The sequence below is a fragment of the Ornithorhynchus anatinus genome, chromosome 21, assembly GCF_004115215.2.
Source record: "Ornithorhynchus anatinus isolate Pmale09 chromosome 21, mOrnAna1.pri.v4, whole genome shotgun sequence".
In the NCBI taxonomy this organism is placed as follows: domain Eukaryota; kingdom Metazoa; phylum Chordata; class Mammalia; order Monotremata; family Ornithorhynchidae; genus Ornithorhynchus; species Ornithorhynchus anatinus.
The window spans coordinates 23442533-23468752 of record NC_041748.1 but is presented as its reverse complement, the minus strand read 5'-3'; the positions used below and the strand labels follow the sequence as shown (position 1 = coordinate 23468752).

General features: G+C 60.0%; 1 protein-coding gene across 6 annotated transcripts; it reads left to right on the top strand.

Annotated features, from left to right (window-relative positions):
* Positions 1-552: 552 nt before the first annotated feature.
* Positions 553-26169, top strand: TANGO2 (transport and golgi organization 2 homolog). 6 transcript variants are annotated; one of them, XM_029049071.1, is made up of 10 exons: positions 553-637; positions 9612-10128; positions 13660-13791; positions 16149-16237; positions 18443-18562; positions 19105-19219; positions 22067-22137; positions 23689-23842; positions 24020-24124; positions 25118-26169. In XM_029049071.1, exons 3-10 carry the CDS (start codon positions 13736-13738, stop codon positions 25236-25238), a joined length of 831 nt encoding a protein of 276 aa, XP_028904904.1. In that variant the 5' UTR covers positions 553-637; positions 9612-10128; positions 13660-13735; the 3' UTR covers positions 25239-26169. The 6 variants fall into 6 exon arrangements, with proteins under 6 accessions (XP_028904904.1, XP_028904906.1, XP_028904908.1 ...); XM_029049073.1 differs by having other exon boundaries at positions 9612-10146; XM_029049075.1 differs by lacking the exon at positions 24020-24124.
* The last annotated feature ends 51 nt before the right edge of the window (positions 26170-26220 follow it).

Genomic DNA, 26220 nt, shown 5'->3' with positions numbered 1-26220 from the left:
TGTAGAGACCGGGAATGCCTCGAGGGATCAATGACGGCGACTGTAAGCCCTTCAATGGGCAAGGATTGTCTCTATCTGTCCATTCCAAGCGCTTAGTCCAGTGCTCTGCACATAGTAAGCGCTCAATAAATACTATTGAATGAATGAATAGTAAGCGCTCAATAAATAGGACTGAGTGAATGACGGCGGCCCCGCGCGAGGCCGCCCCCAGCCAAGCGCGCGCGCACGGGGAGGAGGGGGCCGCGGAGCCCCGCAGCCTCAACCAATCGCCTCCTGGAAACGAGGCCACGCCCGCTCCGTAAACCCCGCCCCCTCTCCCTCGCCAGCCAATGGGGAGCCTGAGCGGTCCCAAGGCTTCGGAGCGCCAAAGTCGGCTCGGCTCGTCTCGCCTGTCTTCGGCCATCGTCGGCTCCTTTCGGCACTCCTCGGCTCCCTCTCGGCCACCCTCGGCTCCCTCTCGGCCATCCTCGGCTCCCTCTCGGCCATCTTCGGCTCCCTCTCGGCCACCCTCGGCTCCCTCTCGGCCACCCTCGGCTCCCTCTCGGCCACCCTCGGCTCCCTCTCGGCCATCCTCGGCTCCCTCTCGGCCATCTTCGGCTGGGCCCGGCCTAGCGGCTGTCCTGCGGGCGAGCGGCGGGTGAGTGACAACAGCCTTCCGAGGTGCAGAAAAGGGGGCTGGTGGGGGGGGACCAGCCGGGGTGGGCGATCCCTCTCCCTCCCTCCTTTCTAACCTTAATGACACTAACGAGGCTGGCGATCTTTGTCAATAATAGAGAAGCAGCGTGGCTCAGTGCAGAGAGTCGGGGCTGGGGAGTCAGAGGTCATGGGTTCGAATCCCGCCTCTGCCCCTTGCCAGCTGGGGAACTGTGAGCAAGTCAGGAATAATAATAATGTTGGTATTTGTTAAGCGCTTACTATGGGCAGAGCACTGTTCTAAGGGCTGGGGGAGACACGTGAGGCTCATAGGCTTCATCCCTATTTTAATAATAATAATGTTGGTATTTGTTAAGCGCTTACTATGGGCAAAGCACTGTTTGAAGCGCTGGGGAGGATACAAGGTTGTCCCACATGGGCCTCACAGTCTTCATCCCCATTTTACAGATGAGGGAACTGAGGCACAGAGCATAATAATAATGATGGCATTTGTTAAGCGCTTACTATGGGCAAAGCACTGTTCTAAGTGCTGGAGAGGCTACAAGGTGATCAGGTTGTCCCCCGTGGGGCTCACAGTCTTCATCCCCATTTTGCAGATGAGGGAACTGTGGCACAGAGAAGTGAAGTGACTTGCCCACGGTCCCACAGCGAAGTGGCAGAGCCGGGATTCGAACCCATGACCTCGGACTCCCAAGCCCATGCTCATTCCACTGAGCCAGGCTGCTTAACCTCTCTTCCCTCATCTGTAAAATGGGGGTGAAGACTGTGAGACTCACGTGGGTCACCCTGATGACCCTGTATCCCCCCCCCCGGCGCTTACAACGATGCTTGGCACATAGTAAGCGCTTGACAGATACCGACATTATCAATTACAGTATTAGTTCAGCCCCTACGACCTGTCAGGCAGTGTACTGAGCGCTGGGGTAAATACGAGATGGACCCCAGCCAGGTCTCCCTGGGGCTCACCGCCTAATAAAGGTGGTATCTGTTAAGCGCTCACTAGGTGCCGAGCACTGTTCTAAGCGCTGGGGCAGATACAGGGTCATCAGGTCGTCCCACGGGAGGCTCACGGTCTTCATCTCACTGTTCTAAATTCTGGGGTAGCTACGAAGTAATCGGGTGGAACACGATCCGTGTCCCAACTGGGGCTCACAATCTGAATCCCCTTTTTACAGATGAGGCGACTGGGACACAGAGGAAGGGAAGTGACTCGTCCAAGGTCCCACAGTCGACTGGTGACCGCGCCGGGATTTGAACCCAGTTCCCTCTGACTCCCGGGCCCGGGCTGTAGCCACCCGAGGCCACCCTGCTTCTCTGGGCCTCGATCCTTCTGCTCTCCCTCCTTTTTAGTAGTCACATGTGAGACGGGCGCTGCATCATTCATTCAGTAGTATTTACTGAGCGCTTACTATGTGCAGAGCACTGGACTAAGCGCTTGGAATGGACAGATCGGCAACAGATAGAGACGGTCCCTGCCCTTTGACGGGCTTACGGTCTAATCCCACCCGATGATCTGGCATCTGCCCCAGTGGGTGGTGTGGTGCTTAGTACATAGTCAGCGCTTCAAAGTTACAACTATTAATAATAATAATAATAATGTTGGTATTTGTTAAGCGCTTACTATGTGCCGAGCACTGTTCTGAGCGCTGGGGGAGACGCGGGGGAATCAGGTTGTCCCACGTGGGGCTCACGGTCTTAATCCCCATTTGACGGGTGAGGTAACTGAGGCACCGAGAAGTGAAGTGACTCGCCCAAAGTCACGCAGCTGCCAAGGGGCCGAGCGGGGATTCGAACCCATGACCTCTGACTCCAAAGCCCGGGCTCTTGCCACTGAGCCACGCTGCTTCTCTGAAAGCATTAGAACTATTAGAACGCAGGTCTCCCGTCTCCCAGGCCCACGCGCTTCCCACCAGCCAGGTTAATAACGACGGTATTTGTTAAGCGCTCACTATGTGCCGAGCACTGTTCTAAGCGCTGGGGTGGATACAGGGTAATGAGGTTGCCCCCCGTGGGGCTGCCAGTCTTCATTCCCCATTTTCCAGATGAGGTCACTGAGGCGCAGTTGTCGAAAGCACATCTCCTCCAGGAGGCCTTCCCAGATTAGAAAACGCAGCGTAGCTCAGTGGAAAGAGCTCGGGCTTGGGAGGCAGAGTTCACGGGTTCGAATCCCCGCTCAGCCACTTGTCGGCGGTGTGACTGTGGGCGAGGCACTTCACTGCCCTGTGCCTCGGTGACCTCATCTGTAAAATGGGGATTGAGACTGGGAGTCTCACGTGGGACCACCTGGTTACCCTGTATCTACCCCAGCGCTTTGAACAGTGCTCCGCACAGAGTAAGCGCTTAACTAATATCAACATTATTATTATTATTAGTATTATTAGAGAAGCAGCGTGGCTCAGTGGAAAGAGCCCGGGCTTGGGAGGGAGAGGGCATGGGTTCAAATCCCCGCTCCGCCGCTTGTCAGCTGTATGACTTTGGGCAAGTCACTTCACTTCTCTGTGCCTCAGTGGCCTCATCTGTAAAATGGCGATTAAAAGATGTGAACCCCACGTGGAACAATCTGATCGCTCCCCCAGCGCTTAGAACAGTGCTCCGCACATAGTAAGCACTTAAATACCAACATTATCTTTATTATTGTTAAAATGGGGAGGAAGACTGGGAGCCCCACCTGGGACAACCTGATCACCTTGTATGGTCCCCAGTGCTTTGCACATAGTAAGCGCTTAACAAATGCCATCATTGTTATTCTTATTAAGCCCCTCAATTCGCTTCTCCCACTCCCTTCTGAGTCACCCTGGCACTTAGATATGCACCTTTTGTGTCCCTCCCCCAGCCCCACAGCCTAATGTGGCTCGGCGGAAAGAGCCTGGGCTTAGGGGTCCGAGGTCATGAGTTCGAATCCCGGCTCCACCACCTGTCAGCTGTGCGACTGAGGGCAAGTCGCTTAACCTCTCGGTGCCTCAGTTCCCTCATCTGTAAAATGGGGATAAAGACTGTGAGCCTCACGTGGGACAACCTGATTACCCTGTATCTACTCCAGCGCTTAGAACAGTGCTCTGCACGTAGTAAACGCTTAACAAATATTATTATTATTATTATTATTATTATTATTATTAATGCCCGTATCTGGCATTTATTTATTGATATTAATGTCTGTCTCCGCCTCGAAACTGTAAAGCTATTACGGGCAAGTAACGTGCCTGCCAACCCTGATGTCGTGTGCTCTCCCGAGAGCGTCGTACAGTGCTCTGCACACAGTAGGTGCTCAGTAAATACTAGAGAAGCAGCGTGGCTCAGTGGAAAGCGCGCGGGCTTTGGAGTCAGAGGTCATGGGTTCGAATCCCCGCTTGACCACTTGTCAGCTGTGTGACTTTAGGCAAGTCACTTCACTTCTCGGTGCCTCAGTGACCTCATCTGTACAATGGGGATTAAGACCGTGAGCCCCACGTGGGACAACCTGACTCCCCCGCGTCTACCCCAGCGCTTAGAACGGTGCTGGGCACATAGTAAAGGCTTAACAAGTACCAACGTTATTATTATTAATGATTGGTAGTCTCTGCCCCTGAGCCAAGTGGGTGGAGGAGACAATGCTTTGGGCTGGGCTTTTTCAAAAGCGAAAAAAATGTCCCGCATCCTCAGTAGAACCGGGAGGGCCCCGCTGGCATTCCCGGGGGCCGGCGGCGTTCCCAGCACTGTTCCCGATGTCACCCGGCCGAGCTATAAATGAACAGGCGGGCGGCGGGCCGGGCTCCCAGCGAGCGGGGCAGGAAAGGCGGACGTGGCAGACAAGCAGTGTGGCCTAGTGGGAAGAACCCAGCCCTGAGAGTCAGAGGATCTGGCTTCTGATCCGAGGATCTGATTAGACCGTAAGCCCGTCCGTCGGGCAGGGACGGTCTCCATCTGTTGCCGATTTGTCCATTCCAAGCGCTTAGCACGGTGCTGTGCACATAGTAAGCGCTCAATAAATACTAGTGAATGAATGAACGAATGCAGCGTGGCTCAGTGGAAAGAGCCCGGGCTTCGGAGTCAGAGGTCACGGGTTCCACTCCCGGCTCTGCCACTTGGCAGCTGGGTGACCGTGGGCGAGTCACTTCACTTCTCTGGGCCTCAGTTCCCTCATCTGTAAAATGGGGATTACCTGGGAGCCTCACGGGGGACAACCTGATTACCCTGTATCCACCCCAGCGCTCAGAACAGTGCTCTGCACATAGTAAGCGCTTAACAAACACCAACATTATAATCCCCGCTCTGCCAAATGCTTGCTGTGTGATCCTGGCAGGTCGCTTCGCTCCTCCGTGCCTCGGTTCTTCTGGTCTCCCTCCTACTTATTCCTTCAATCGTATTTATTGAGCGCTTGCTGTGTGCAGAGCACTGTACTAAGCGCTTGGAAAGTACAATGGAGCAATAAAGAGAGACGACCCCTGCCCTACTTAGACTATCAGCCCCTTGTGGGACGGGGACTGTGTCCCACCTTTTTTTTCCCTCATAGTATTTAAGGGCTTACCGTAGCCCACGCACTGTCGTACTTTTAAGGTTATCAGGTTGGACACAGTCCAAGTCCCACATTCGTTCATTCGATCGTGTTTACTGAGCACTTACTATGTGCAGAGCACTGTACTAAGCACTTGGAATGGACGATTCGGCAACAGAGAGAGACAATCCCCGGCCAACCAAGGGCTCGCGGTCTAAACGGGGGAGACAGCAAAGCCAAACAGGACAAAACAAGTAGTTTAGCGTCGCTATCATCGACAGAAATAGAATCCCGGAGATATACACCTCATGAACAAAAGAAATAGAGTAATAAATAATTTATACAAATATGCACAGTGCTGTGGGGAGGGGAAGGGGCAAGAGCAGAGGGAAAGGGGGGCTCGGTCTGGGAAGGCCTCCCGGAGGAGGTGAGCTCCCAGGAGGGCTTGGAAGAGGGGAAGAGAGCGAGTCTGGCGGAGGTGAGGAGGGAGGGCGTTCCGGGACCGCGGGAGGACGCGGCCCGGGGGTCGACGGCGGGACGGGCGAGAACGGGGGACGGCGAGGAGGCGGGCGGCGGAGGAGCGGAGCGGGCTGGGCAGGAGAAGGAGAGAAGGGAGGAGAGGTAGGAGGGGGCAAGGGGATGGAGAGCTTTGAAGCCGAGAGTGAGGAGTTTTCGTTTCACGCGAACGTTGATAGGCAACCACTGGAGGTTTCTGACATGCCCAAAGCGTTTCTGTAGGAAGATGATCCGGCCAGCGGAATGAAAAGTAGACTGGCGCGGGGAGAGGCAGGAGGAAGAGAGATCTGAGAGGAGGCTGACGCAATAATCCAGTCGGGATATCATGAGGGATCGTACCAGCCAGGTAGCCGTTCGGGTGGAGAGGAGAGGGCAGATCGCGGCGATACCGCGACGGTGAGACCGGCAGGTTTTGGTGACGGATTGGATGTGTGGGGCGAATGAGAGAGAGGAGTCAAGGACGCCGCCGAGGTGGCGGGCCTGTGAGAAGGGGGGGATGGTCGTGCCGTCCACAGTGACGGGGAAGTCAGGGAGAGGACAGCGTCTGGGAGGGAAGACGAGGAGCTCAGTCTTGGACATGCTGAGTTTTAGGTGGCGGGCGGACATCCAGGTGGAGACGTCCTGGAGGCGGGAGGAGATAGGAGCCCGGAGGGAGGGGGAGACAACGGGGGAGGAGATGGCGATCTGGGTGTCATCTGCGAAGAGATGATAGTCGAAGCCGTGGGAGCGAATGACTTCACCGAGGGAGCGAGTGTAGATGGAGAACAGAAGAGGCCGAGAACTGACCCTTGAAGAAGCCCTACCGTTAGGGGACGGGAGAGGGAGGAGGAGCCCGCGAAGGAGACCGAGAACGACCGGCCAGAGAGATAAGCGGAGAACCGGGAGAGGAGGGAGTCCGCGAAGCCGAGGTTGGATAAAGTGTGGAGGAGAAGGGGATAATAATAATAATGTTGGTATCTGTTGAGCGCTTACTACGTGCAGAGCACCCTTCTAAGCGCTGGGGGAGATACAGGGTAATCGGGTTGTCCCGCGTGAGGCTCACAGTTAATCCCCATTTTACAGATGAGGTCACTGAGGCACAGACAAGTGAAGTGACTCGCCCACAGTCACACAGCTGACAAGCGGCAGAGCCGGGAGTCGAACCCGTGACCTCTGACTCCGAAGCCTAGGCTCTTTCCTCCGGGATGGTCGACAGTGTCAAAGGCGCACAGTCGAAATCCCCATTTTACAGAGGAGTTAACTGAGGCCCGGAGAAGGTGAGGTAAGCGACAGAGCAGAGACTAGAACCCGTGTCCTTCTGACTCCGGGGCCCTGGCTCTAGCCGCTAGGCCACGCTCCTGTAGCTACCCCAGTGCTTAGAACAGTGTTGGACGTATAATAATCGCTTAACGAATACCGTTTTTTTTTTTTTTTTAAAAAAAGGCACGTTGGGGAGCCTACTTTTCCTAGCGACCCCCAGGCGGGTCAGGAGGCAGGTGGGAACAGCAGGACAAGCCCACCCCCCGCCTCAGGTCCGACACGCTCGGCGGAGGAGAGGAGTCTAGTATTAGTCATGAATTCATTCAGTCATTCGTACAGAGCACTGTACTGAGCGCTCGGGAGAGTAAAATACAACGATAAGCGGGCACATTCTCGGCCTACAACGAACTAGAGGGAGGAAGACAGACATTACTAGAGATAAGTAAATGACAGATCCGAACATAAATGCTGAGGGGCCGGGGGCGGGGAGGAACAGAGGGACCAAGTCAGGGCGGCGCGGAAGGGAGTGGAAGAAGAGGAAAGGAGGGCGTAGGCTGGGAAGGCCTCCTGGAGGAGATGGGCCTTCAATAAGCCTTGGAAAGGGGGGAAGAGTCACCGTCCCGTTTGAGGAGGGAAGGCGTTCCCGGCCAGAGGCAGGACGTGGGCAAGGGGTCGGCGGCGAGAAGGTTAGCATTAGAGGAGCGACCTCTCTGCCCCTTCTGACCCGCTGGGGCAAGCGCCACCACTTCTCTGGGCCTCAGTTTCCTCACCTGTTAAACGGGGATCCATCATCAATCATCATCGACGGTATATATGGAGCGCTTGCTCTCCGCGGAGCGGCGTAACCTAAGTCCCTGGGAGAGGGCGGTACCACCGAGTTGGTGGACGAGCCCCCTGCCCACACTGAGCGGACAGGCTGGTGGGGCAGACAGACATTTTTATTACCCTATTTATTTTGTTAATGAGGTGTCCATCCCCTTGATTCTGTTTATCGTGATTGAGTTGTCTTGTTTTTGTCCCTCTGTCTCCCCCCCCATTAGACCTTGAGCCCCTCCACGGGCAGGGATCGTGTCTATCTGTTGCCGTATTGTCCATTCCAAGCGCTCAGTCCAGTGCTCTGCACAGAGTAAGCGCTCAATAAATACTATTGAATGAATTAACAGAAAGAAGTCATTTATAATATATGATTTCTTAAGATCCGATACCTGTTCTCCTTCCTACTTAGACCAGTTTCATTCAGTAGTATTCATTGAGCGCTTACTATGTGCAGAGCACTGGACTAAGCGGTTGGAACGGACGAATCAGTAACAGATAGAGACTGGCCCCGCCCTTTGACGGGCTTACATGTGGGACAGGGAGCGTGTGTGATCCACCCTAGGCTGCGAGCTCATCTGCTGTCGTAATGGACTCTTCCGAGTGCTTAGTACATAGAAAGCGCTCAACAAATACCCTTGTTCGATTTGAATACACCGTACCTATCCCAGTGCTTAGTACAATGCTTGGCACATAACAGACATCTCATACCCTTAATTACCGTTATTACTACGAGCAAGGAGGTGGGCAGAAGAACTAAACCAGGGGACGATGTCTACCGGTTCTGCTGTATCCTCCCAAGTGCTTAATACGGGGCTCTGCACAGAGCATCATTCAACAGATTGACTGAATAAATACGATTGAGTGATTAAGGGTCTGAACCCAAGAAACAGTGCGTTGGCAGATCCGTAAGATGCAGGAAATAAGAAATAGATACCCCAAAAGAGAGAGAGCAAGGATGAGGTGGAGGGGGGGGTGTGACAGATAAACCTCTTTCGTACCAGCTAAATTTTGCTCGCTATCATTACCTGTCACTGAAATAATATTTTACATCCAAGACGTAGGGGTATTCAGTCAAAACAAATGCTTGCAGGCCTAGGATTAAATCTGATTCTGTCGTCTCGTGATCAGTCGGTATTTCCTGAGTGCTTACTATGTGCTGAGCGCTGTTCTAAGCTCTTGGGAGATGACATCAGAGTCCGTAGCCCCGATCCCCGCCTTCAAGGACCTTTCAGCCTAGTGGCGAGACGGACACCCGAATAAATTGCAGGTAGGAGAAAGCCAGTGACTTTAAAGTTAGGAACACAAGCAGGGGGAGATTATTATTAAAGAAAGAGCTTGGGAGTCAGAGGTCGTGGGTTCTGATCCCGGCTCCGCCACGTGTCAGCTGGGTGACTTTGGGCAAGTCACGTCACTTCTCTGGGCCTCAGTTCCCTCATCTGTAAATTGAGACCGTCAGCCCCGTGTGGGACAGGGACTGTATCCAACTTGATTTGCTTCTAATAACTATGCTATTTTGTTAAGCGCTTACCATGTGCAGAGCACTGTTCTAAGCGCTGGGGTAGATACAGGGGAATCAGATTGTCCCACGTGGGGCTTCTATCTACCCCAGCACTTAGTACAGTGCCTGGCACATAGTAAGCACTTAACAAAATAATAATTGATCATTATTATCACTAACCTAATCATTATTATATATCATTATTATCAGTAAGTCAGAGGTGATGCAGATGGAGAGGAAATAAGGGGGGAGACGATCTAATCTCCTCTAGACGGTGAGCTCACTGTGGGCAGGGATTGCGTCTGCCGTTGTACTGTCCTCTCCCAAGCTTTTAGCACAGTGCTTTGTGCACAGTAAGTGCTCAGTAAATACGACTGAATGAATGAATGTGACTTTTTTTTTTTTTTTTTTTTTAAGTATGGCTAGATCGATACTAGCGGTATGGATCTAGTAGCAGTAGGAAGAATTCCACGTCGTTACTAGAGATGGCGTTGCAGAAGCTCACAGTCCGGTGGGGGAGACGGGCCTTAAAAGAATTCCCCGCGATCAGGAAGCAATAGATCCACCCGGGAGCCCTCAAGGATGGATGGATGGCCTTAAGTGGGGCGGAAGTGCCGAAACGACAGTGGTCAGAGGAGACATCGATCCACCATTTCCTGTTCAAACTTGGATAAGCCCCGGGAAAGCTCGGCGCGCACTCCCTCCGCCCCCCGCACCGCCTTTCAACCCACCTGTAATCAGGAAAGGCCGCAATCTCTGAGAGGTCTCACGCGTCAGAAGCCCGCCCGACGCGCGGGAGCCTCCGGCCACCATTTGCCGGGTGCAGGGCGGGCGGCGGGGGTGCTCGGGGGACAGAGAGAGAGAGAGGACAGAGAGAGAGCGAGCGCAAACGAGCGCGTCCCAGCAAAGAGGCAGATCGATCAATCAATCAACGGTAAACAAAACGCTCAAGGTGGGCAAGGAGAGGCCCATGGATCAGCCGCTCTATCGGCCTGGAAAATTAACCCGACGTTTGCTAGATATAAGGACGGGCGAGGTGGGCACACGTATGCGACACCTTTGGTCACCCTCTGCATTCGTTCCCATCCAGCGGGCTGCCCTCCGTGGTGCAGCCCTGGCGACGTCTCGCCCGGGAGACGGCCCTCCATTCGCTCATTCACTCGGTGGTATTTATCGAGCGCTTACTGGGTGCAGAGCGCGGCTCTAAGCACTTGGGAAAGCACAATTCAGCAACAAACGTCGACACCCCCTGCCCAGGATGTGCTTGCTCTAGTCCGTACACTCGCTGTGGGCAGGGGATGTGTGTGTTTATTGTTCTGCTGTCCTCTCCCAAGTGCTTAGTAAAGTGCTTCGCATGCAGTAGGCGCTCAATAAATACGACAATGAGTGAGCGAGCACCAAAGCAGCACTCGGCCCCACCAGGGGTACTGACCGAGCGGGACGACCCCTGTGCTAAGCACTCTACCGAGGGCCCGACTGAGCACTTCAGGCTCCTCCATCCACGTTCCCTGATTTGGCCTCTGCCTTCCCCCTGCCCCTTTTGGTCCCCTTCTGTCCATCTCGACCTCTGTCTCTGTCCCCGTCTCTGTCTCCATCTCTCTCTCCCTCCCCCTCCGTCTTCGTCTCTCTCCCTCTCGGTCACTCCTCCAAGATGTCCGAAGCTGCAGAAGTTATCTGGGCGGAAAGATGAACGGCTAATCCGTCTCTTCCCCGATTCTCGGAACTTGCGGATGGCCGCCTGATTCGCATTCCCGCCCCGTGCGGGCGTGCATGCGGGGGCCTGTCTGTCTGTCTGTCTTGGCGAGACAGATTTGCTGGCCGGAGCAAGGCCTAGTTGGGAATTGGGAGTTTCGGAGAAGTGTTGCTAAAACCGAAATAATCCCGACGGGCTGAGAGACGGACGGACCAGAGTGACGGGTGAATCGTGGGAGCGATCGGTGGGATTTACCGAGCGGAGGCTGCGGGCAGAGCGCGTTGCTGAGCGCTCGGAAGAGGACGGCTCCAGAGAGTTGGTAGTCGGGGAGCGTGCCGTCCGGGGGAGGAGCTACAGGGGCAGAACCGACGATAGAAAAGGGGCCGATTTTCCAGTCAGTCGAGCGATGGGGTTTACTGGGCGCTTCCTGCGTGCGGAACGCTGTATTAAGTGGTTGGGAGAGGACAGTACGGCGGAGTTGGTGGAAACGATCCCTGCCCACAACAACTTACAGTCTATTCACCTTCCTTTGTGTTGTCCTCTCCCAAGTGCTTAGTACAGTGCTCTGCACGTAGGAAGCACTTGATAAATAGCGTCCGTCGATGGATTAAAGCTAGATCCTGGGCGCCGCGCGGTCCCGCCGGTTAGCCTTCCACAACATTCCCGGAATCGTCGCTTCCCTTCCCCCAAAGAGCCACCCCCGGGTAGGGATGGAGGCGGAGGATCGGACCGGCCTCCCGCTCAACCTCCCACCCGGCCAGGCGCTCCGGGCGCCCGTCTCCAGGCCCTGAGCTCCCGGCTCCCGCCCGCCTCAGCTTTTTGAAACGTCGCTGGGCCCACGTCCCCCCGCCGGCCCACGCCTCGTCCACCCCGGGCATCTGCCGGGATCTCTACCGTCCCCCTCTTTCGGCGCCTCGCACCCGGCTCCCGACTCGTGGGTTTCTCCGGTGCCTGGTTGCGACCGCTCGAGTTGAAAACGTTTCCCCATGTATCTCCCCTTCGTGGGTAGGAAACGTGTCACTTTCCGCCCTAGACCGCCCCGGCGCGACCCATCGTGCACCACACCGATTACGTGCTCGATAATAATCGCCCGGGGTCACCCAGCAGACGTATGGCGGAACCGGGATCAGAATCGGGTCCTCTGACTCCCAGGCCCGGGCTCTAGCCACTGGGCCTTGCCGCTCCTCCGGTTCCTTTGGCAAGTTCATTTTCTCCCCCAAATTCCCAGAAATCAGTAAGCTCGTTCCCGACCGTCCCGCTCTATAGACTGGACCGAAGGGACGTGTGGGTCCGGATCGTTTCCACCGGCCGTCAGATCCCACTTCTAGCGGGAGACACCGGCCGCGAGCTCCGGATTTCCGCCGGTGCTCCCCGCCGACGGGACCAGAGCAACCCCGGAGCCCGGGCCGTGGGCCGCGAGCCAATAGATGGGCGCCCGTCACCCCCCCACGCTCCGGATCAGCCCGGACAGTCCATCTCGCGCACACACACTGCCTGCTGTGGGCACTCCCCCGCCACACACACCCACCACCCCGGCCCCACGGACAAAAAGTCCTGTGCTCTGGTGCTCGGCCAGGCTTTGGAGCTAATGGAGCGAGGACCCGACTGTCTGGCTCGGCCCGGGGCCTGATTAGCATGAGAATCATGAGAATGTCCATCCCCCTCGCCCGGCGCCGATCGGTCGGTCAACAACGGGGTTGGGGGGAGGGCGGCGGGGGGGGGTGGGGGGGGAGGGGGGAGACCGGGCACAAAGCCCGGAACAGGAGGGTCCCGTCCCCAGACGCGGCCGAGTCAGAAGGCCGGGGTCTCGACGGCGGCGACCCCCGTCCCGGCACTCATCCTTGGCCCGGGGTGGACTTGGCCGGGTTGGGACGCGGACTTCCCTGGCGCGGGCCCGGCCCCCCACGCCCCGGGACGCCCCCCCCGGCCCCCGCCTGGCAGTCAATCAATCCCCGGTGTCGCCCTCTATCCTCCCCTCCCTCAGCCCAAAAGCATTCGTTTCCATAGCCGCCGCTGATTTATTTCTATTCGTGCCCGTCTCCCCCTCTAGACTCTGAGCTCGTCGTGGGCGGGGAACACGCCTACCGACTCCGTTGCATCGTCCTCTCCCGATCGCTTAGTCCAGTGCTCTGCGTACAGTAAGCGCGCGAGATGTACACGATTGATTGGGTGCCTCTTCTGTGCAGAGCACTGTACCGAGGAGCTGGGGGAGCCCGAGCGAGTGGAGGCGTCCCCTTGCCCCCGAGGAGGTTCCAGTGGGCGGCTGCTAGCCCGTTAAGCGCTTACTCTAGGCCAAGCGCTGTACTGAGCGCCGGGGTGATTGCAAGTAAATCGGGGCGAAGGCACTCTCCGGCCCTTGCTCTTTCCACAGCGCTTCTCTGACAAAGGGTCAGGGCTCCCCCCCCGAAAGCGCCCGGCCCCCGCCAGCGGCCGGCTCTGGTCCGGGGGGCGGCTGCGGGGCGAGAAGCAGGGCGGCCTAATGGGTAGACCCCGGCCTGGGAGTCAGAAGGATCTCGGTCCCGATCCCGGCTCTGCCACCTGTCTGCTGCGCGACCTCGGCCAGGTCGTTTCATTTCCCCGGGGCCTCCGTTTCCTCATCTGTAAAATGGGGATTGAGACCGTGAGCCCCGTGGGGGACAGGGACCGTGTCCGAGCCAATTAGGTCGCATCTACCCCCGCGCTTAGAACAGCGCCTCGCACGTAGTAAGGGCTTAACAGATACCATGAAAAGAAATGACGGGTTTCCGTTCTTTCCTCGCGCGCGGACTGCAGGAGGGAGGGCGACCCCGGTGGGCCCCAGCGACCGACGGATCGTCCCTTGCCCTCCTCTCCCCGGCAGAGCGTCTCCATGTGCATCATCTTCTTCAAGTTTGACCCCCGTCCCACCTCCAAAACCGCTTACAGGTAACTTTCCTCACGAACGTCGTTATGATTATCGTCATTACCATCAACGTCATTTCCCTTCATTCATCCAGTAGTATTGGTTGAGCGCTTACTGTGTGCGGAGCACTCTACCAAGCGCTTGGGAGAGTAAAGTACAACATAAAACAGACCCATCCCTGGCCCACAACGAGCCTTCGGTCTGGAGGGACCACAAGTGCTCACTATGGAAGCAGGGAGCCGCGGCCTGGGAGTCAGAAGGACCTGGATTCTCCTCCCGGCTCCATCACTTGTCTGCTGTGTGACCCGGGGCAAGCCACTTCACTTCTCTGGGCCTCATCTACACGGTGGGGAATTCAATCCTTGTGCTCCCTCCTATTAGACCCAGAGTCCCGTGTGGGACCTGATGAGCTTCTGTCTACGCCACCGATTACTACAGTGCTGGGCACGTAGTGAGCACTTAAATTCCACAGTTATCATTATTTTAGTAATAATCATAATATCATTATTTTATGTCAAGCACCGTGCTGAGCGCTGGGGTAAATCAGAACAGTGCTTTGCACATAGTAAGCGCTCAAATGCCATCATTATTATTATTATTATTACAAGTGACAAGTTAATGGGGTTGACACAGCCCCTGGCCCATATGGGTCTAAGTAGGAGGGAGAACAGGTATTGAATCCCCATTTTTATAGTTGAGGAAACTGAGGCCCAGAGAAGCAAAGGGGCCTGTCCAGGGCCAACCAACCAGACTGTTTCCCGCTCCGGGGTGCCCCGCTAAGCTTCCCAACCTCGTCTGTCTCCCCAGTTGAGTCCGTGGGGTTAATTTCGACCTAAAGCCATCGATTCTTCTCAGGACCGAACCACCACCACCAGCCCCCTTTAGTTTTACATGGTATTTGTTAAGCACTTACTCTGCGCTAGGCACTGTACTAATCCCTGAGGTAACTACAAGCTAATCGGGCTGGACACAACCATGACACGCATGGGGCTCACTGTCCTCATCCACATTTTACAGATGAGGAACGGAGGCAGAGCAAAGTGAAGTGGCTTGACCAAGATCACACCTCAGACGAGTAGTAGAGGCGGGATTAGAACCCAGGTCCTTTGACTCCCACAGATAATTGTGCTATTCGTTAAGTGCTTAGTAATAAGCACCGGGGAGGATCCAAGCAAATCGGGTTGGACACAGTCCCTTTCCCTCATGGGACGCTCAGTCCTAATCCCCATTTTACAGAGAAGGTAACGGAGGCACAGAGAAGTGGAGTGACTCGCACGAGTTCACGCAGCGGACAAGTGGCGGAGCCGGGATTAGAACCCACGACCTTCCGACTCCCGGGCCCGGGCTCTATCCGCTAGGCCAGGCTGCTTCAATCAAAGCAGGCCTAGATGAGACAGGAATTTGCGACCGAAACCGAAGAACTGTAGGAGGCAGAAAAACGACAGACTCAGCAAGCAGATTTTTGTTGGGAAAATGCCCAACTAGTGGTGAACAACGTAGTCTCTCGAGCGCTTAGCCCAGTGCTGTGCACACAGTAAGCGCTCAATAAATACCCCTAATCGATTGATCGAACACTTAAAGACTACGCCCAGAGATGGCTCTCTTCTGTCAGTCTTCCCTCCCTTCCCCACTGACCAGCCAAGAGAAGCAGCGTGGCTCAGTGGAAGGAGCCCGGGCTTGGGAGTCCGACGTCAATTCGTTCATTCATTCAATAGTATTTATTGAGCGCTTACTACGTGCAGAGCACTGTACTAAGCGCTTGGGATGAACAAGTCGGCAACAGATAGAGACGGTCCCTGCCGTTTGACGGGCTTACGGTCTAATCGGGGGAGACAGTCGTGGGTTCTAATCCTGACTCCGCCACTTGTCAGCTGTGTGACTCCGGGCAGGTCACTTCACTTCGCTGTGCCTCAGTTCCCTCATCTGTAAAACGGGGATTAAAACTGTAGCCCCATGTGGGACAACTTGATGACCCTATATCTACCTCAGCGCTTAGAACAGTGCCTGGCACATGGTAAGCGCTTAAATACCATCATCATCACCACCACCGGTCAGCACAGGGGAGGGAGCGGCCTTTTCTCCGCCTTCCCCGTCGCCTGCCCCGTTGCCCGACCGCGGCCCTGCCCAGAGCAGGCATCGAGCACCGCTCCCGGGAAGGCGGGCGCCGTTCCCGCCGGCTCGCCGGGTCAGAGGTGGCTCCGGGACCGGAGGCCGGAGCGGGGCGGGCCCCGGGGCCCCATCCGCTCCCGCTCCGGTTCCCCTCCCGCCCCGGGCTTCCGGTCGGTCAGCCCCCCGGCTCGCCGGGGCCCGCCGGGTTGAGACCCGTGCCGGCGGCAGACCCGGGGCCGTGACCCGGCGGCTCTCCGCGGCTCTCTTCCAGGCTCATCCTAGCGGCCAACCGAGATGAATACTACCACCGGCCGGCCAGGCGGGCGGACTTTTGGGGGAGCGACAGCGAGATCCTCAGTGGTGAGTGAGCATGAAGGGCCGGGGACGAAGCCCACCGAGGGAGAAGGACGCCGTCGGGGTCCGCGTGCGGAGTACTGTACTAAGCGCTTGGGAGAGTACAGTGTAACGGACACATTCCCTGCCCACAGCAAGCTTACGGTCTAAGGGAGGAGACGGACACGAATAGAAATAAATAAATGACAGACACAAGTGCCGTGGGGCTGAGCCGGGGTGGGGGGATGAATAAAGGGAGCGGGTCAGGGTGAAGCAGAAGGGAGCGGGAAAAGAGGAGAGGAGGGCTTGGGCAAGGAAGGAGATGTAGGTTTCGAAGGCGGGGGAGAGTCACCGTCGGGAACGAGGAGGGAGGGCGTTCCGGGCCAGAGGCGGGACGTGGGCGCGGTGAGATGGACAGGATTGAGGTAACCGAGAGAAGCCCACAGCGAGGAGGAGACTCGCCGGCCTTCCCGGGGCCTCTTCCCAAGCCCCTTCCCTCTCGAGAGCCGAGGAAGGGAGCGAAAGGGAAAACCCCGCCGCGAGAGCTGACGGGGCACCTTAGCGGGCTGGAGGAGGCCCTGGGGAGACCCAGAGAAGGGGGCGGGCCACTAGTCCGTCAGCTGCTGGAGGGCGGACACCGCGTCTTGGCTTCTGGAGTGGCTTCACCCCAGTATTCACTACAATCAGTCCATCGATCCTATCTGTTGAGGTGTTCGGGGCGCTGTAGTGAGCGCCAGAGAGAGTACACCGTAACAGAGTTGGCAGACACATTCCCTGTCCTCAACGAGGTCACGGTCTAGAGGGGGAGACAGACGTGAAGAGAAATCAATCACTGACGGCCGTGGACGTAAATGCAGCGCGGGGAGGGGGGCGGTGGATAAAGGGGGCAATTCAGTGGGACGCAGAAGGGAGTGGAAAAAGAGGAAAGGAGTACAGTGCTCTGCACAGAATAAGGGCCTCCTGAATCCCCCCCGATGAACTGATGGGTGGATGAATTTCCCCAACGAATTGACGGGGGTCCACAGAGGAGGCTGGGGCACCGGGGGCTTCACCAGCAGCCAAGGGGAGATGGATCCCGCTCTCCGGGGTCCCACCGTGGGATGGGGAGGACGCGCGAACGGCAGAAACGAGAGAAGGGCTCGGGGCGGCCGCCGCCCCGGTGAGCGGGGCTCAAGGCTGGCGGGGGCGCGGCCGGGGAGGGAGAGGGAGCGGCGCTCCTATCCCCATTTCACGGAGGGAGAAACTGAGGTCCCGAGCGGTTGTCGAGCCCTGAAATTCTCCTGTGCCGTTGGGGCGGGGGCCACAGGGGCCGGGACCCAGATGTCAAGTGGAGTCTAAAGCCGTTCCCCCCGCCACCCGCGAGAGCCAGGGGTCTGTCACTGGTCCAGGAGCTTTAGAAGACGCACAGCTTCCGGGCTTCAACCCTTAAGATCCAAAAATAAGTCAACGGTAATTATTACCATCATGGCGTTCATTGAGCGCCCACTCCGTGCCGAGCAATGGCGTGGAGACTGGACGCTGAGGAGCAGCGTGGCCTAGTGGACAGAACCCAAGCCTAGGAGTCCGAGGATCTGGGTTCCGATCCCAGCTCCATCAGTCGCCTGCTGCGTGACCTCGGGCAGTCACTTCACTTCTCTGGGCCTCGGTTTCCTCATCCGTAAAATGGGGATTCGATGCCGTGGATCCATCCTGATAAACGGAGAGCCACCCCTGTGCTTAGAACAGAACACACGGTAAGCGCTTAAAAAAATACCCTAATCATCATCAGTCAGATTGGACGCGGGCAGTTTCCTCATCTGTAAAATGGGGATTCGATGCCGTGGACTGGGTCCATCCTGAGAAGGCGATAGCCACCCCGGTGCTTTGAACAGAACACATAGTATGCGCTTAACAAATACCGTGATTATCATCAGTCAGAGCGGTCATAGGCACAGTTCAGTCCCATCCGGGGTTCACGGTTCAGGAGGAAGAACGGTCCGTTAGGACCGTTTCCCGGAGGAGGAAACCGAAGCCCGAAAAGATCAAGGGACTCGTCCGGGGTCAGGCAGCAGGCCCACGGCCAAGTTTCCGCCAGACCACGCCGTCTCCCCCGACACCCCATGGGAACTGGAGAAGGGGCCGGACCTCGCACCCCGCGTCGCTCAGGGAAGCGAGATCCGGGGAAGGACGGGACCCCGGGGCGGCCGGCCACGGACGGGCACGGCCCTCTGCGTTCCTTCCCCTCCGCCGCAGGTCTCGACATGGAGGAGGGCAAGCAGGGGGGGACCTGGCTGGGCATCAGCAAGAAGGGGAAGATGGCGGCCCTGACCAACTACCTGCAGCCGCAGCTGGCGCAGGATGCCAAGGGCAGAGGTAAGGAGGGCACCGTGGCGCCGGGAGGCGGCCTGAGCCCCGACGGCTACGGCCGGGGCGTCCCAGGGGCTTCCGGGAGCAGAGATCCACCATTCCCTGCCAGCGGCCCCTGAGCCGGAGCGGAGCAGGGAGGCTGGCCTTCGTCGGGAGGAACGGGGAGCCTTGCGCCCCGGCCGGAGGCGGGGTCTCTCCCTGGAGGACCATGAGCGGGGGAGGGCGGGTCCGGGCCTCGTTGCCCCCCGGGGCCCGAGGGAGGCAAACGGGCCACAAGACCCGCGCCAGCTTCCCCGGGGGGGATCCGGGTTGCGGCCGCGGGGAGCCGGGGCGAGGGGGTCTCGGGCCACAGTCGGCCACGGGGGCACCGCCTGGCTATGAACGGGCACGGCCTGGCGGGTGGGGCCCGACGGTTGGCCCCAGGGCTGCAGAGGGGCGGGCGGAGAGCGCGAGCTGCTTCCCCTCACAGACCGGGGTCTCTCCCCGCTGGGCTGGGGGTGGCGGCTGCCTTCTCGCCGCCCACCAGCTCTGCCCACCCCCCGCCCCAGGTGAGCTGGTGACAAACTTTCTGACCTCCGACCTGGACAGCCTCTCCTATCTGAAGAAAGTCTCCTCGGAAGGACACCTCTACAACGGGTTCAATTTAATAGCGGCCGATTTAAAGTAAGCGAGAGAGCAGCGTCCGCTGCCGACGGGCGGGGGTGGGAGGGCCGGGGAGGGGGAACCGACCGCGGCGGCGGCGAGGCTTCGTGGGACCCGAAGCTCTTCCCCTCTCCCACCCGCTGAGTACGTACGAATGATTGAGAGAGCGGTTGAATGGGGGCCCCCGGCCGGGCCGGCGGAGGACGGGTCCCCACGGCCGGCGACGGTTGCCATGGCGATTCTTCCCCGGGCACACACTGACCGCCGCCCGCCGGGTTCTCCCGGGACTCGGCCTCGCCCCGGTCCGACCCCGCTAGGCCGCCTTAGGGGAGACATCGGCGAGAGGCGGAACAGAAAAGAAACCCCCCTAAAAAAGCTGATCGGTCCATCCGTGTTCATCGAACACTTACTCTACACACAGCAGTATATTAAGCACTTGGAGGAGTATAATATAGTTGCGGGCACAGATTGGATCCCCGTCCTCCAGAAGCTTTCGATCTGGCGGGGGACCGTCGACACAGGCTCGTTGACGGTCAGTCAGTGGTATTTATCGAGCACTTCCCATGGGCAGAGCACTCGTTACAGTGTTCTGCACTCGGGAAATAAACGGTGGTGTCTGTTAAGCGCTTACGACGTGCAAAGCACTGTTCTAAGCCCTGGGGGATACAAGGTAATCGGGTTGTCCCACGTGGGGCTCACAGTTTTAATCCCCATTATACAGATGAGGTAACTGAGGCACAGAGAAGTTAAGTGACTTGCCCAAAGTCACACAGCTGGCTGGAAATACCACCGACTGATGGATTGCAGAGCACTGTACTAAGTGGTGGGGAAAAATACGATAGAGTCAGCCGACGTGGCCCCCGGCCCCCACGGAAAGACGGAGAGGTGGATGGAAGAGTGAGCACTTACAGAGTAGGGAGGGAAAATCCATGTATCCGGGAGCGGCGCGGGTGAGGGGGAATGCCAGAACGCCGAATTAGCGTGGGAGGGCTGTGGTCGTACTTAGCGGGGAGAGAACCCGGGGAGGAGGAGTCAGGAAGGCCTCCTGGAGGAGATGGACTACAGCCACAGAACAGGAACCAGCGAAAGAAACAGGAAGAGCGGATATGGACGTAGGAGGGGAGCCAGGAGCGACCCGTGGCGATGCCGAGATCTGGGGGTGCCGACGGGGGGTCGGGGTGGCCCCCGCTGCCCGAGGGGCGCGGGTGGGCGAGCGTGGGCCGAGCAGAGAGGGCCGCATCCGGCCACGAGGGCGGACACCCGATCGGGGAGGTGGGGCGGGACTGGTAGGAGGGAGAGGGGGTGACAGCCGGAGGGGTCGGCGGGGGTGATGTGTCGGGGAGACGCGCGTGCGTGAGTAAAAGCAGAGGGGAAGGAGTCCGCGTCACGCGCGAGGTTGGAGGTAGCTGTAAAGGAGCAGCAGCATGGACTAGCGGCTAGAGCACAGGCCGGGGAGTCAGGAGGACCTGGGTTCTAATCCCAGCTCTGCCACTTCTCTGCTGTGTGACCCGGGGCAAGTCATTTCACTTGTCCGGGCCTCCGTTCCCTCATCTGCCAAATGGGCGTTAAGGCCGGGAGCCTAATTAGCTTGTAGCGGTGACTACAGTGCCTGGCGCAGATTAAGGGCTTAACGGATACCTTAAAAAGCAGGGGAGGGGTGGAGAGCGGAGCTGGGGTTTAGGGGGCGAGGGAGGCAGGTGGGTGGAGTGAGGGTCTCCTGTCCTCCTCCTCCTGTCTCGGGCCACCCGGGGAGCCCCGTGCGGGCCGGGGTCTGTCCGCTACATATCTGCCGTGTGACCTCGGGCGAGTCACTTCCCGTCCCTGGGCCTCGGCGACCTCATCTGTCAAATGGGAATTGAGCGTGAGCCCCATATGGGAGAGGGACTGGTCCAAACTGATTTTTATCTGCTCCAGCACTTAGAACAGGGTTCGGCACAAAGTAAGTGCTTAACAAGTACCATTATGATGATGATCGTCCAACCTGATTTCTGGGTATCCACACCGGGCCTCTGGCTCCCGTAACGCCAGGGTGGCCACGCGGGGACGGTCACCTGCCGAGATTCCGGCCCCCCGGGTGGGCGGCGGTCCGCCGCCCGTCTCTTGTGCGTCCATTCGGCGCGGCCCCAGGGCTCGAGCGGTCAAGCCTGGCTCCAGTGGCTTCTCTTCCCCCAAGGATGGCCGCGGGCCCCGGCGCCCGCCACGCGCCCCGAAACTTGCAACCACGAGCAGTTGAAACTTAGAGGAATTGACGGGAGGGCACCACCGGGAGCGGAGCCTGTGGATTCATTTGATTCAACAACCTAAACCTCACCCGGCCGGGTCGCGGAAAGGACCGACAGATCGACAGCTCTCTCTCCTTTCTGTGGGTGGTGGCGCGCGGCCGTTCTTAGTCGGAGCCATTTCTCTGGTTAATTCCGATGACGAACGAGACTGGCACGCTAACTAGTTACGCGACCCCCCCCCCCCGAGCGGTCGGCATCCGACTTCTTAGAGGGACGAGCGGTGTCCCCGCTGCTTCGCCACCCGGAGGACCGGGGCAGGGGGTGGGCGGTGGGGGTCCGGAAGGACTCTGCCCCAGCCAGATGGGCCTCACGGCCCAACGGGACTCGGGAGGTTGGTGTCAGGGACCGGGCAGGGGGGCAACGGGCACCCGTCCACCCGTCCGTCTTCGGGGTCGCGCAGCCGCCGGTCGGCACGGGCCCGGCGGAGAGCCGAGCCGGCCTGGGATCCAGTCGCCGACCGGGCCCGGGGCGCCGGGCTTACGAAGCAGGGAGGGGATCCGGGGGGAGACCGGCGGGGCCCCGGAGGACAGTGGGATGGCCCGTGACCGGACCCAAGGTAGAGCTCTGCCCCGTCCTTCTCTCTCAGCACCGCCCAGGAAGACGTCGTCTGCTACTACGGAAACCGTGGGGACCCAGAGCCCCTGCAGCTCCATCCCGGTGGGTTTCCTCCCCGGCGCTACCCTGGGAACCGCGGCCTCGGCGCCCCCCCCCCCCGTCTCCCCCGCCTGCCTCGGAGGGCGAGCCTGGACTGGGGACCCCATGACCGTCCCCCGATCCCGGCGCTTTCGGGGGGGGGGCGCCCGGTCACTCCCCGGTCCGGCACAGCCGCCGCGGGGATGGTGACGGCGCGGTGCCGACAGGCCGGCGAGGGAGGCGTCTGTCCGACCGTGCCCGATGCCTCCCCGTTTCTGGGGGTCCTTGGAAGCCATCAGGCAATCGGTAGCATCGACTGAGCTCTTTCGGCTCCATCCAAGCGGCTCCCCTCTCCCACCTCGATTACCCTGTCGGCCTCCTCGCTGACCTCCCTGCCTCCTGTCTCTCCCCACTCCGATTCAGACTTCACTCTGCTGCCCGGATCCTTTTTCTGCAAAATCACCGAGGCCCCGCTTCCCCGCTCCTCAGAGACGTCCGGCGGCCCCCTACCCGCCGCCGCACCAAATTAAAACTCCTCGCCGGCGGCTTGAAAGCCCTCAAGGGCCTCCTACCTCAACTCACTGCTCTCCCAGCACAAACCAGCCCACACACTCTGCCCACCTCATGCCGACCCATTCGCCGTACCTCATCCTCATCTGTCTCACCGCCAACCCCTTGCCCACAGCCTCCCCCGGCCTGGACCTCCCTCCCACTTCACATCCGACAGTCCACTGCTCTCCCCCGCGTCAAAATCACGCCTCCTCCAAGAGGCCTTCCCTAAACCCTCGCTTTCCTTTTGCACCCTCCCCTGTTGCCCACGCACCTGGGTCCGTACCCCTTAACGCTTCCGTTATCACTCCACCCCCGCGACGCTTAGGTCCCTATCGAATTGGTCTTAATGTCTCTCTCCCTCTCTGGACAGACTGTCGGCTCCTTGCGGGCAGGGACCATGTCTACCAACTCTGTTGCGTTGTACCGGCCCCGACTGTCGTGTTCAGGCCACCTGGGAGAGTTAAATAAAATCAGGAGACACAGTCCCTGCCCTCAAGAAGCTTATGGCCTAAAGAAGGAGCCGGACAGGCGCAGATCAGGCGCAGAGAGCAAAAGCAGGCGGAACAAGTCGAGAGCGGAAGAGACGCCTCTCACGTCCGACACGGGGTCGGGTCAGAGTGGGTTGGGCGGCCGTGCCAGGTCTTGGGTCCCGTGATGGGCCTTCCTTGGGATCGGCTCTGCGGGGTGGTACTAGACTGCCCGGTGGTACTGCCGGGCCCTGCCTACGGCAGGATGTCTTCCGCAGATCCCGAGAGCCTCATTTCTTTCCCTGGTCGTCCTCTCCCGCCCCCCGACCGACCACTGCGTCTCCGGGTCCTCCACCCGGGCCGGGCCACCGCAGGGCTTCCCAGTCCCCCCCTTCGCCACTCGCCGTGCCCGGAGTCCACGCGGATGAGCCTCGGGGCCCGGGGGCCCACGCGGCACCCCCGACGTGTCCCCGCGGCTGCCCCGTACCCGTGCAACTCCGGACCGTGTGCCCCCCCGGTTGGCGAGACTCACCGTGTCCCTGAATCCGTGCCCTAGGAGTCTACGGGCTGAGCAACTCCCTGCTGGACACCCCCTGGCAGAAGCTGCAGTTCGGGAAACGTCTCTTCCTCCAAGCGGTCGGGCGGAGCCAAGACCTGCCCAAGGAAGACCTCGTTGCCGAGCTCCTCGCCGTCCTCAACAACCAAGAAACGTAAGGCCGGGCCCCGGAGCAGCGGGCGGGGGGCCCAGGCCGGGACGGGAGAGGGCGGTCGGGGCCACGCGGACGGGGAGGGGTTGGCGGCACCGGGGAAACAGGCGCCGGTTGCCGGGGGCCGCCCAGGGCCGGGGGGGCCGGCGACCCCAGCGTCGGCCACGTCGGGCTCCGCAGGCAGCTCCCGGACGCCCTTCTGGAGGAGCAGGGGCGAGGCCACGTCGAGCCCATCCTGAGCCAGTACGCCTCCGTGTGCGTCCGCTGCCCGGGCTACGGGACTCGGTAAGCGGCCCCTACCCGGCGGGGAGTTCCTCTCCTCACCCCGGATGGGCGACCCGGAGCCGGCTCCGGGGGGGGCGGCCTGGGGAGACACGGGGGGGCCCGGCCTCAATCTCTAGTTCTCCTCCCGCTCCGCCGCTCCCCGAAGGGCGTACGGGGGATCGGGGCACGAGTATGGAAAGAGGGTCCCGGTACCCACGGCCACCTGCCGGCCTCCGCCCCCGAGGACCGTCCGTGTCCCCGGGCAGGCAGGTGCCAGGATAACTGGAGTGAGAACTAAATCCGGGTGAGGGAGGGAGGGAGCGTCTGCGTCCGTCCGGACGGGTGGGGGTGACGCGGCATGTCGGGGTGCAGGCGTCTGAACGCGCGTGAGGGTGCCTGCCCGACCGTGGTGGGTAAGGAAAGGGATGGGCTCCTTCCAAGGCCGGGGGAAGAGGGAGACTGCCTCCCCAGCCAGGGAACTTCTCACTTTCCCGCTCGGTCCGGGATGGGGGAGGGATTTGAGAGAGAGGGGTTGGGAGAGGCAAGACTGAGAGCCAGGTGGCCTGCTGGAAATGCGGGGGCAAGGGGAGGATGTGCTCGGGTGAAGGGACCGCCAGCGGGGAGGGGGGCGGCGAGAAAGCCAAGCAGTGGATTTTCTGGGGCCAGAGCCCCATCCACAGAGCGGAGGGAGGGCGGGTCCTTTTTGGCGGCCGGTCAGTCAGAGACGTTTCCTGAACACCTACTGGGGACTGGGCAGTGTACTGAGCCACTTGGAGGGCTGAACCACGGGAGCCGGGGGGACTGGATCAGAACGGTGGGGGCACGTGGGGTGGGTCCCCGACCCCTTCCTCGGTGACCCGGCCTGCCCTGCGGGGACGGAGGAGGGCGGAGGCCCCGGTAGAGACGGTCGGAGGGGCGTGACGGGGTGGGGGTGGAGGGGCGTGGTGGCGGGGGGACGGTAGGGGCGTGCTCCGCGGTGCCAAGGACGGCCCCCCTCCCCCGGCCTGCTTCCAGGACCAACACCGTCTTACTGGTGGACGCGGAGGGCCGAGTGACCTTCACGGAGCGCGCGATGGTCGGTGAGGACGTGGACCGCTGGGAGACCAACAGCTTCCAGTTCAGCCTGAGGGGTTGACGCCGGAGGGGGCGGCCCGCCCGGGCCCGCGGGGAGGCCTCCGGGGAGCGGCGGGGCCGCGGGGAGGGCATGGCCGGGCAGGGGAGCCGGCCGCCCTCAGGCTCGCCCCTTCCCCTCCGCCCCCAGCCGAGGAGCAGGGAAATTCGGGGCGCTTCCCCCGACCGTCCCCAACGCCCCGGGACCCTTGGACTCTCCCGTCCGTCTCCCGGCATCCCCCGTCGTCGTCCGGCCGGCGGCCGGTGGGCGTCGCGCCGGGCTCTCGGGGAACACCCGGAAGGCCGAGGCGGCCCCGGGGTAGGCCGCGGGGAGGGAGGGCAAGGATGGGGGCCTCTGGGCCGTGCCCCCAACCGGAAAGGCGGGGGAGTGAATATCTGGTTGCCCCGACGCTCCGCCCGGCACCGTAGAATCCCGCCCGCGCCCTGTACGGAGCAGAGGGGCACGGTTGGGGGAGGCCGGGCACCGCACCGTCTCCGACCCCGACGGCGACGGCAAGGGGCGGAGGACGGGCCGTCCGGGGGCAGCCGTCCCCCCCCCGCCCAAGCCGGACACGGCCTCACCGAGCGGCGTCCGCTCCGTCGGGTGTCGGCGGCTCCCCGGGAGCGACCCAGGCTCCTAGGGGTGCGGGGAGGAAGCCACCCGGGGCCACCGTGGACAAGGGCCCGGCCCCCACGGGACCACTCCGGTGATGATGGCCCCCGGGGCGACCGCTCCTCCAAACCCGTCCGCGTCTCTCTCTCGGCCTCCCGTGGAATCTCCTGACCTCCGGCTTCGTGGTCCTCGGTCACCTCTCCCCCTCGCCCCACGAAGGACGGGGCCCGTGCCCGGCTCCTATCCGTGACGCCTTCCCAACGCTTAGCCCGGTGCCCCGCGCGCAGTGAGAACTTAATAAATATCATTACCACCGCACTCACCTCCTCCGACTCCAAGCCAACCTACTCTCTGTGCCTCATCCTTCTCTCTCTTGCCGCTCCCAACGTCCCCG

Excerpts from the sequence above, each read along its gene's own strand:
- TANGO2 (XM_029049071.1), top strand. The coding sequence starts at position 13,736 with ATGTGCATCATCTTCTTCAAGTTTGACCCCCGTCCCACCTCCAAAACC. Across the intron at positions 18,563-19,104 it reads GCAGGATGCCAAGGGCAGAG|GTGAGCTGGTGACAAACTTT; the intron begins GTAAGGAGGGCA and ends CCCCCGCCCCAG. Across the intron at positions 22,138-23,688 it reads GCCCCTGCAGCTCCATCCCG|GAGTCTACGGGCTGAGCAAC; the intron begins GTGGGTTTCCTC and ends TCCGTGCCCTAG.